The sequence below is a fragment of the Anopheles funestus genome, chromosome 2RL, assembly GCF_943734845.2.
Source record: "Anopheles funestus chromosome 2RL, idAnoFuneDA-416_04, whole genome shotgun sequence".
NCBI classification, from domain to species: domain Eukaryota; kingdom Metazoa; phylum Arthropoda; class Insecta; order Diptera; family Culicidae; genus Anopheles; species Anopheles funestus.
Genome location: NC_064598.1, coordinates 40,752,853 through 40,764,166, shown reverse-complemented (window position 1 = coordinate 40,764,166; position 11,314 = coordinate 40,752,853). Strand labels below are relative to the sequence as shown.

General features: G+C 46.5%; 2 protein-coding genes and 1 long non-coding RNA gene across 3 annotated transcripts in view; 2 read left to right on the top strand and 1 right to left on the bottom strand.

Annotated features, from left to right (window-relative positions):
• The first annotated feature begins 65 nt into the window (after window positions 1-65).
• Window positions 66-1,506, top strand: LOC125761747 (uncharacterized). The gene is made up of 3 exons (XR_007418137.1): window positions 66-543; window positions 629-971; window positions 1,081-1,506. It is a non-coding gene; the product is annotated as an uncharacterized LOC125761747 (long non-coding RNA).
• Window positions 1,507-1,611: 105 nt separating this feature from the next.
• On the bottom strand, window positions 1,612-7,169 carry LOC125761690 (UDP-glucose:glycoprotein glucosyltransferase). The gene is made up of 6 exons (XM_049423120.1): window positions 6,562-7,169; window positions 4,394-6,480; window positions 3,584-4,332; window positions 3,396-3,516; window positions 1,886-3,317; window positions 1,612-1,804 (listed from the first exon to the last, which is right to left on the bottom strand). The coding sequence occupies exons 1-6, from the start codon at window positions 6,818-6,820 to the stop codon at window positions 1,770-1,772; spliced, it is 4,683 nt and encodes a 1,560-aa protein (XP_049279077.1). The 5' UTR covers window positions 6,821-7,169; the 3' UTR covers window positions 1,612-1,769.
• A 484-nt stretch (window positions 7,170-7,653) lies between these two features.
• LOC125761698 (glypican-6) overlaps window positions 7,654-11,314 on the top strand; it is a 62,560-nt gene continuing 58,899 nt past the window's right edge. The window contains exon 1 of the mRNA XM_049423134.1: window positions 7,654-9,869. Within this exon, the coding sequence (XP_049279091.1) occupies window positions 9,545-9,869 (325 nt within the window). The 5' untranslated portion in view covers window positions 7,654-9,544. The remainder of the gene's footprint in view (window positions 9,870-11,314) is intronic.

Below are 11,314 nucleotides of genomic sequence, written 5' to 3'. Positions count from 1 at the left end.
TGCACCGCAACTGCATCTGCAAAAATACACGAATTGGCTTTTTACGCACACAACTAACGGGACAGCGTTATCAGTAGCGTTTGTTCAATGTACCGATTAAAACCCATCACACTACAAGCTCGTTGGAGATTGCTGTGTTGTACGATATTTAGATTACGAATCGTGTCCCAAACCCAACCGAGGGCATAAAACGTTGCATTAATCCTTCCGCGTTGCACAGTATCATTCGTGGGTTGGCAGACATTGGTAGGTTGAGTGAGCGCCGCTAGCATGCACAACCAATATCCGAGCCACAATTGGCCACAACGAAGAGGGGTTTAGAGTGAAAAGTACAATTTAAACAAAACAAAACAAAAACCATGGATAAGAACGGAAGGCTATTACAGTTGATAAGACTATCGGAGACAGCATCAAACATGAGTTTTATTTCACTCCCTTTAATGTCCGATTGACCTAATCGTCTTTTTTCGAATTCCGAGTGTAATTTGTTGCTGTGTGCATTTTCATATGCTTGGTAAGCTGGATTACATCAAAACACGTAAGGTACGTTCCATTTGCCGGTTGTGTGCATGAAACTATTAGCATCAATTCGCTACACAAAGCGTTTCTGTACACTCTCGTTAAGCAGTAAAGATCCACCAGTAACAACAAAGCCTCTGATTGGCGAACGTGTTGCTCGGGAGAAGTGTTCATTCATCAGCATGCAGCGAACACAACTATAAGCGAGAATTGCCAACTTCATCCCTTCACCGAGGGTGGTCTATTGTGATCTACCTGCGCACCGAAAGGAACCTTCTGCTGCATCCTCATTGGTTTGGACGAAGAGAAATGTTGCAGAAAATGTACGCTAAACAGGACGAACGGAAAGCAACCGGTGATGCTCACAGGCAAAGCAACTGGCTTGCATGGTTTGGTGCAGCATTTTTGCTCGAACCGACACACAGCAGCGTTATGCCTTGCTTGGATATTAGGTAAGTATGGCAAAAAAACGAATTTTACAACATACAGCAAGCGATCTTCATTGATCGTAAACATTTAATCGCTTTTAAATGCTCTTATCGTGTTCACCTTTTTTTGCAGAAGAAATGAATGCTCCATTTGTCAACATAATATCACGGGAACGCAACGGCTGGAAACACTCTGCGGTCACACGTTCCATCGACATTGTTTGATGGTGTGGATGCGCACGTACGCCTTCTGCCCTGACTGTCCCCGAAGGATGTAGCTTATTAAACGAGATTTGCTTTCAACTAGCTCCGTAACGAACGCGCCATTAAGCTGGCCGGCCAACAACGAGTGATGAATGATTAGCAAACAGGGTAAAATATGAGTGGACACGCTTCCTACTTGCTAGCCAGTAAGATCAACAGCTTTTCGTTACAAGTGTTTATAGTAAGTTTCTTTCTTCCTCATCCTATACTCAATGTACCGAGAAGTATTATACTCTGCCTATCATTACTTTTCTGCTTATTTTTAAAGTAACAATAAACATATTGCTATGACTAATGCTTTGCCTAAGGATTTTTAAATAGTGATCTTAACACAAAACGAAACAACGCCAGATCAGCAATCAAATGTCCGTCGTATTGTTGTAATTGAGGAAAAAAAACATTATTTGTTCACCCTTTTTTATTCCATAAAACATTTTTCTATCTCCAACTCACACACACACGCGCAAGCATTCGAAATTCGTGCGCATACTTTCCCTCGCTTTCACGATCGGCGGATTTGATCGATCGCAACAGCATCCGGAACAGCACCATACGCAATCACAGCTCGGTGTGTTGCCTTTTCACATTAGATTCTTTATCGATGGAATGAACAAATGGCAATGTGTTATTGAAAGTTACATTTTTCTTTACAACGAAGCATGAAATCAACTTACCTTCGGTGGAATGTACATTACTGGGATCGCGTCCCATTGCTGCCTGCTCTTCATGCTCGCTGTCGTCAGCCTTCGCCTGCAGCCGCTTGATTTCCGCATCGTATTCCTTCCACTCTGGCACGATGCGCTGGGCTGCCGTCAGTTTTGCTTCCTTCGTTAGTGGATTGTTACACAAATCGATCGTTTTGGCGTACTGCAACGTGTCACTGCTGCACCACGTTTCGCACCATAGCCACTCCTGCGGAAGCGATTTTATTGCCACCTGGTGAATCATATTGTTCGGCAGATCTTGATCGAGATTGGACAAACTGTTCGGGTCCTGGCTGAGTGCTTGGTACTGGCCCCGGATACGATCGCCGGCCGCTATCTTGCGGAACCGCTTCAAATCGACCACGTACAGTGCGGAGATGTGGTACTTGCGACCCTGCAGATGATTCTTCCAGTAACCCTGCTTCCAAAAACGGAACCCTTCCATCTCCTGCCGTGAATCACAGAACGGTGTGTAACCGTACGGTGCACCACCTAGCTCGAAATCGTTCAGCTCCTTCATATCCGCCCGTACGATCTGGTCAGCGTCCACGAAGATAATTTTCTTAACGTCAAGCGGAAACAGAACGTCCAAGAACAAGATCTTGTAGCCCCAGATGATGCGCTGTTTCTCCGTCTGCTGATGCAACCAGCGGGGCCACTTGTACTGTACCAGCTCATACTGGAAGCCGTATTCCGCTGCCATATGGGGCAAAAAGTCGATAAACTGTGGCGAGAGATAATTCTTCAGGAACCAGAACTTGACCGGTGTTTTCGTATGTTTCAGCAGTGACAGCATCATGATACGCAACAGCCGCTCGTACAAATGTCCCGAAGCGACGGAGAAAATGTTTAACACTTCCGTTTCGCCTGTACCGGTACTGCCAGCACTGTCACCACCGGTGCCCACGATGGAACTGATCGAATCCCAAATTCCACCACCACCGGCTCCATCCTTTTCGTCTCCCAACAAATCGACACCGGCCATGCCCGGTTTTTTCGTGACGCGTAATTTCAACACGTGCGATCGTAGCGAGCTAATGATGACGCGCGTACTTTCCGCCGTGTGTACCGTATTTGGCCCATCGGCACTGGTAATGTCGTAAATATCAGCACTCTTTCCATGCCGAAGCTTCAAAATCCATGCACCTGGATTGGCTTTTAGCTGGAAGTAGCCCAAATTGGCCATAACGATGGTGTCGACGATGATCGGACGATCTTCGGTGCCGAGCGTAATCTGCAAACCGCGTGGTGGTGAACCGGTGGTACTGTCGAAACAGTGGCCTTCCAGCAGTAGGTACTCCAACTCGTACTCCGAGTGAACTGGGCCGTTTATTTCCGACAGCTTAATGTTGTCCAGATCGTACACCGAACGGACGACTTCTACAAGCCAGTTTTCAGGCACCTATCAGATAAATGTACATAAACAAATAGAACATTAGTTTGAGAAAAGCAATTCTTACGCGAAGAAAAATGTGCTTACATTCAGGCTTTGGGTTAGTAAAGGATTTGCGGGTAATCCTACGAATTTAGCTGACGGTCCAGCCGACAGTCTACCGTCTTTGGTGAAGTGCAGTTCCGGCTCAACAACAAAGCGATAAAACCTTAAACAAAAAATGGAAACATTAACAAACGAACGGAGGTGTTTAAAAAACAAATTACTAAACGTACGTTTTGACCGGCATATCGCTGTGCTTATCGATCGCACAGAAGAAAATCTTCATCTGACAGTTGACCACATCGCGCAGAAGCAATAGCAGCGAGGACAGCTTTTGCGCACCCCTTGAAGCCGGATCCAGCACGGCTACGATTTCGAAGAACGGCTGATCGGTACGTTTCGGTGACAGTTTCACCGCCGTATGATTGTCCTGAATCTCGGTCGGGATTGTATATCGCGATTTCGACTGTTGCCGCGGTACCAGAATCGACACGAGTTTCATTATCGTATCGCTCGTGATGGCCGGCGTATCGTCCGCTTCGGACAGGGAAGCTAGCTTCATTGCGGTCCGTATTTTGTCCGTGTACTGAAGCGCATTGAAACTTTCCAGCAGGCCAAAATCTTCCGTATCGAAGAATTCATCCGCTTCAAATACTCCTAGCAGCCGTCCGTTTGCCATCACCGTTCCAGCGGATGCTTTTAGCTTTAGCACACGCTGACAGTATACACGGAGCATCTTGAGATGCATCTGGGTGGCAGGCAAAAACCCAATCACGGAGTCCGGTACCGTTGAAGCAACAGTTCCAGGATCGGTTTCATACGCTTCGAACAGTTTCATCACAAGATCGTACGATTCATCCGCTTCCAGCGTGTTAATGGTGGCCCATACCAGCGAATTCAGATCCTTTTTCAACTCCGAACGAATTGCATCCTTTCCGTCTACGTTGGGGATAAAGGCAACCCGTGTACCGGAGGATGATTTCTAGAAAGAAAAATTCTTTTTAAATTACCCGTACGCAATTAGTTCGGAAAGGTGATTATACCATGAATTTGAGTGCATTTTTCAGCTGCTTTCTGGATGCTGCTTCGCGCAAATCTCCTACAACCCACACGGTAAGGAAATGTACCCTATAGCCGAGGAACTTTTGGAAGGTAGATTTGCCGCCGAAATATTTCAAATTTTTCATCAGCGTTGCCGTAAGATCGGGATTCGATAGCTGCCCGAGTGCTGCTATATCTTCCAGGTCCGGATGCGCTCGCCCTGACATATCGATAAAATGCGGTTCATCCTGTGATAGGACGCGCTGATTCAAGCGTGGCATCACGTGTGGCTGCTTCATCAAGTAATCGATCACGGGTTCACCTTCGTGCAGATCACCCATATAGACGGCCTTCTGTAGCGTTGGTGTTTGCTGCATAATTTCCGTAAGAATTGTTTCCTCAAATTCATCGCTCGTCAGTGCAGATTGGGGCAACAGCACACCGTTCAGCAGGGCTTGAGGTACGGTTTTCAAGCCAAGACGATCGATAAACTCCTGCGCCAACTGGCGCCCATAATCGAAATCCGAATCTTCACCCAAAATTTCATCGATTTCTTCCAATTTCAGCCGGTTAAACTTTTTCTTCAGCACTTGACGTACGTCAGCAAACCGGATAACTTTCTGGTCAGCGGTGGCCGCATATAGATCGGTCAAAAACCCAAGTGCCTCGGTAGCCGATTTCTTCTGCTGCACGTAGTTAAATCCGCACGTTAGTGCCCGGTAATCTTCTCCTTCACCAGTCCGAAACACTAACCCTATTCTAACCGGTGCCATATGTACAACAAAACTTTCAGCCAGCTTCACAATATCCCTACCGGCACTATCGCCCTCTACAGGATCGACGACAAGCACCAGATTGAACAGATTCTTGCGAATGTTGCGCAGCATACCGGGAAACGTCGGTCGAAGTAAATCCTTCAGGCTTCCCGGCCACCGCCGGTACTGGGCATCGTTTTCCAGATCATTTATCCACGTAATGGCCGAATCCCGTATGTCGATAGCGAACTCCTTCGAGCTGGAAGATAAATCCAGCCCGAGTAGCGGCGTTGCGCTTCCACCACGGATGTTGATGCGGTTTAACCCTTCGAGCACGCGCATCTCCGAACGCAGCGTATCAAGCAACGTGACCGTGTCGATCGTTTCTGCGTCGAAAAACAACCCATTAAGAAAGAGGGCCGAATCCGGCGGCTGCAAGTTCAAGTTGCGCCCAAACACTTCGATGTTATGGCGCATCTCTTTCTTGAAATCTTCCGGCACCGTTTGTGTGAGCAATGATTTGGCCTGTGTGGGAAAATTCTGCGAAATAAACTGCAACATTTGCAGCGCTTCATCGCCCTGCATTTCAGCGATCCGTTGAGCGGCCTGCAGGCCAAGCTCCTGAAACTCCCAAGCCTTTAGTGGAGCTATTTCTTCGTGCTTTTCCAGCAAAGCATTACGGAATCGATCTAATGGGTGGCTCAGATGCGGGAAACGTTTCTTCAGCTGAGCAAAATCAAAACCTTCAACTTCCGCTTCGAGCTCATCGGTGGAGTCCGCCGAACTGTCCACGGTTGCCGATGAATCCTGCGCACGGGGTGAATCATCCTGACTCTTGTATTCGGTTGATTTAAGATGCAACTCGACACCATACCCGGAAAGGCGTACTTTCCTTGATGATACCTTCCTCACGTAATGCCGCAACACGTATCGCACGGTTCCGCGTTCCGTTTCCAGTTTAATGGCGTCGTGAAATTCCTTAAACTCACGCGTACCGATCTCACCGTAAAGCACCACGGTAAGGGAATTGTTTTCCGACCCAGGATAGATGTGATCGATGGCAAACGTTTCGACGGAGGACGAATCTTTCGTTCCCGAGCGTAAGATGCTCACTAGATCGATCACTTCACATGCTACCTTCCCATTAACGCTAGCGAATATAGTTGTCTCACAGTCACCCTTTGCCAGCACCTCGGTGGCCACCTGAAGATGGGCCTGCACTTTTGGCGAGAAGCTGTGCAACGAAAGTGCCAACTTTAGCAAACCGATTTGACCATCGCCGAGAATGTCCGATGCTAATTCGATCGATTTTTGGTAGCGTTTTTCTTCCGTTTCTGTCAAAAGTTATAAAAGAAACCCCTTATCAGTACGTTGCCGTTTATTATCAATCGCACAGTTTTGTAATGCACACTTACCTAAGTGGTACAAACCGCCGGAAACTTTGTTCAACAGATCCACGTAATCCCAGAACGAGTTGGCACTTTCCTCGTCGATGAATTCGGCAATTTCTAGCTGCACCGGCGTGATGCCCCATTTGGCCGATAGCTGCGTAGTGATGGGATGGCTTTTCTGTTCGCCATGTACGAATGCGACACCAAACAAGCACAGGAACGCTACCGCTACGATTGGCACAAAATGGGTCAAGGAAACCTTACGCATCGTGAATGGCGGCATCGCACCAACAAAAAGTGTGTAAGTAAATAGCCGCACGGCTATGCGGATGCCCACGTATTCTATTCTTCCGCTCTTCGTTGCTGCCTTCTCCTCTAGCCGCTAACCGTCAACCGTCTACCGCACGGCAACGGAACCACGTATCACTTTATTGACTATTTCAAGCACATACTGATAAAAAAGGATGATCACGAAACAACACCAAAACCTTCTGTCGCTACCTAACCTAAAGCAAAGTATAGAAAATGCACTTTATCACCGCTGCGAATAATATTCGCTTTGTTTCGTTCCGGCAAACGAAGATTCCGTTCAGATTGTTTTGACACATCAGCCGAAACATTCAACATGCGTTAACGGCAGGTGAGTACATACATTGTTTCCTCAACGCGTCCGACATATTGGTGTCCTGATTGCAATGCGCAACACAAGATTTATTGTAATTTATTTTCCTTTCTCATCAAACGTTTTTTTGATTTTATATGTTTGCGTATTTGTGCTCTCAAAAGCGTTGTTTATTTTTTACACATTTAATTAATGAGTGCTTTGCTAGAAACAAATGAAAATTTACTTTTAATTTGATACTGTTGTTAATTGCTTCACAGTATTTTTACCTTTCTTGACTAACTTTCCCTTATTACATCAAGTTTTAGTGCGCGATTCACAAAAAACAGCTAAAACATAAAAAAACAATAACACTATTTCCGCTGTTGCAGTACCAATAAACAGGTCTTAATTTCTATCCCAACATATTCTCTCAGTCAATTTGTCAAACACGCGCAGAGAGCGGGAGAGAACCTCCAACGGCCGTAGCAAAGCAAACAGCATAGCAAAGCATAAAACGTTAAAAACCATTTCACTTAGACTAATCGAAGTGTGTGGACGTGCATCCCGGTCGTCGTCGTGGTTAGCATTTCGGTCGGTCGTACCCTCGGACGTACGCGGTTTGGTGTACGGCTTGGTGCATTTAATTTACTACCTATGATAAATTTATCAGACGTTCCATATTTTGATTTAAGCTCGCCATAGAGCTAACAAGAATAGATTCTTAGACGCGGAACGCGATTTATTTACTAAATCCTCTTACCAGCTTGTGTCCGCGGCGCCTGTTTTCGCGTTTCATGCCACTCGCAATAGCAAATAAACGTGTTGAAAGGCGTGTAACGTTCGAAGTGAATAGCAACGGCAACAGTTTACATTCGGTCGTAAAGTGAACAGTAACAAAAACGAAAAGTGAACAAAACCGCAACCAGAATCGCCTGCACTGGTGTGCCCCATTCATTGATCGGGAAGCAATCGAAAATCCATTTCATCAAGTTTGGCCGATGCGGCAAGTGCGCGAAAGAAACAGGAAGCGCGACTCGAGAGACGCACGTGAAAGAGTTGGCCGACGACATTCTTCGCTATAAATCGTACTCCCGCGAGACGTACAGATCCTCCTACCCAGCTGCTACCCTTATTTGTTTCCCCTGCGCGAAATAAAGAATTACCGCGAGAGGGCAACATAAAGCAGGAAGCAAGAGTGTGAGAAAGAACGAGAGAGAGAGAGTGCGCGCGGTTTGCTCATCAGAGAAAATATTTGCAAGGTGTACTTTGCCGGAAAAAGCCAGAGCACGAATACACAAAGAAACAAACGCTAGCGGCATCGACGGCGGCGGCGACTGCGTCGGTGTATGTATGTGTGTGTGTGTGTGTGCGGTTTTTTAATCGATCAGCAAGATAAACCGCGATACAAACCAACTTTCGGGCAACGGTAGACACAGAGCCTGCTGAAATCAAACCGTGTGTGCCCGAATGTTTGCTGCATTCGTGTGTATCAACAGTCGTTATGTGTGTGTATTGGTGCGCTAATGTTGATGTGTGTATGTGCGTGTTGGTGAGCAAAAATACATAACCAAACACCATCCAAGAAAGCGGCAGCATTAAGGTGAAAAGTTCGTGCACCTACCGGTGTCTTTCAAATGTCTCTACGATAACAACCACCTTTGCGGATGGTTCCAGTTGATGGGGATGACGGTTGAGCCCTTTCCCTGACCGGTTGATGTCGTGGTTTAATGCCATCAGTTCAGTACAGTAGCAAAGGAAGGCAGAACAGGGAAAGAAAAACACATAAGAAAACGCTACCATTCCCAACAGCGCCGGTGTAGTATCCAATCAGTTCTCGTCGCATTATTCGGACACGGAAGCTAATAAGCGGTGTACCCTGTCAACGCTTTTCGTTTTAGGAAAGAAGGTCATACTTCTTCTGCAATAACGCTGCCCGGGCTGATCAGCATAGTACGAGTACAAAAAACGGAAATGCGGCACTGGCTGTGATATACGGCACCGACGAGCATTAGAACAGATCCAGAACAGAACGTTTCGTAAGTTTCTGCTACGATTCTGCCGGCAATAGTTATCCTGAGGAACTCCTCAGTGTGAAGCGTGAAGAAAAAGTGAGCCGGTTTAGTGTCAGTTCGTTATGAGGATTCCCTGGTATCCATCCTAAGCGTGTACATGCCGGCAACAGTGAATAATAGTGTCGTTTGTGTGTTAAATTAGTATCCTTAATTCTAAAGCTAAGTGGAGCATCCAGTGATACTTCAAGTTGTTCAATTTTGTGTTGATGGTTGCGTTTGAAGCTACAAGTGTTATCGTTGGTCTGTGTTGAGTGTCGACCTGAAGTGAGCGGGTGTGCAAATATACGTAGTTGGTCATTCTATCGACGTCCAATTAACGTCCAGCGCCAGAATGCCATCAACGGAAAGCCGTACGATGGAGGCAGCAAGCCAACGACGACGGATGATGAAAAAGATAATGGCTACCAGTGCACTAGCCGGAATAGTCACCAACTTGTTGCTTTCGGTCGTATGTCTGTCCGGTGCCTTGTCCGCAGTGGGCATGGTCAGCGCTAGCGCTATACCGACGGCATCCTTTCCGTCCAATAGCAATGGAGTCGCCAACAGTGCCTCAGTGACCGACGTTGGCCATCGACGAGCGTCCTGTGTCGCGGTCCATCCGATCCTGAAACAGCGCGGAGTCGACCCAATCGACATGCCAATCGATCCCATACCAGGTGAGAGTGCTGAACTCGAAATATTCTTCAATTGTAGTGTACACACATTCTTAACGTCATCGTTGGCAACAGGCGATCGTTCCTGATACCGGTTCGGCAATCGTGTTTGACGTTTATCTTATCACAGACTCGCGGGAACTCAAGGAACACATTACGCCATATCCATGAACACACGTTTCATGACCACGTCGGGCAGATTGAATGCTGGTGACATGGCCGCTAAAACCGGTCAACAAGCGGGCAGAAGACTTTCGTTGACATTTCCATTGATGACAAACAAACGGAGCTGTTGGTGGGTGAATCGAACATGTATTAGCACCGGTGGAAGTGGGCGTTGGGCCCAGTCATGTTTCACAATTATTGATGCGCACAATCAGTCCAGAGTGTGGCCGGAGCAGCAGGTGGTGAAGGTAGACAGACCACGCGATCGTCAAACGATGCTCACGTTCTCCAGGCGACTAGTCTCAGCTTGTCCAATTGCCCAATTGTCAATGTTAGTGTCTCCCCTCGTTCGAAAAGCTTGCGTCTCTCAAATCGCCGGCAAATGCTTTTCGTCAATGCTTGTCACGTACTTTACCGGACGGCCGGGTGACTGTGCATTAATTCTTGTTGGAACCACCGAGTTGATTTATGTCCTCAGCGAATTGCGCGTACTTGCGCACGGTTTGACGAAGATCGGACGAATCATTCGATATTCCGTAGAAGCTTGCCGTGTAAATTTGTATGGCAATTTGAACGTTTTTTTCTCATCATTAACGTTGTTGAAATAACGAAGTGCTCACGCAAAATCATAAACCATCACAACAAAACCGGCGGGTGACACCGGGAGCGGTTCTGTTTCGTGTGCTGAATATATGCCTCGAACAAGCCTGAGGTCACAGAACTGCTCATTCATGTGGCTCAGAAAGCTTCTGTACGTATTCGTTTTGTTTTTTTAATACAAAATTAACATTTTTGCTAGATCAAAAGATGTAGCGACCAGCTTTTTTTATGTCCCTTTGCTAATCAATTTCTGTCTCCTATGGTTCATCGTCAGTAAAATACGTCATGGTGGAATAAGAGAGATAGAGAAACCCTGCGCAAAATGTCACAAGAAGTAAATGACTTGGCCAGCAGCTATTTGCTCAGTCAAGTGAATCGGTTGCTGACATATTCTGTTGAGGGATGCTTAATATTAGTTAAGCTTTCTGCACTGGCAAAAGAGTATGTAGCTGTACGGCTTGTACCGTACCGACAAATTCCAACCCTACCCGGTCTTCTTTCAATGACGTGAATGCTAAGGTTTGTTGGGCTATGCTCAGGTACGTAATGAACTCGATTAACTATTAATCGCAAGCAAATGGCCTATTGCCGATGGCGCTGTAAAGCGGGAGCAACATCCTTCTTCCTACCTGTAATTTAAAACTTTACTAACCTGACCGAGAATGGATTGTGGTACATAACTT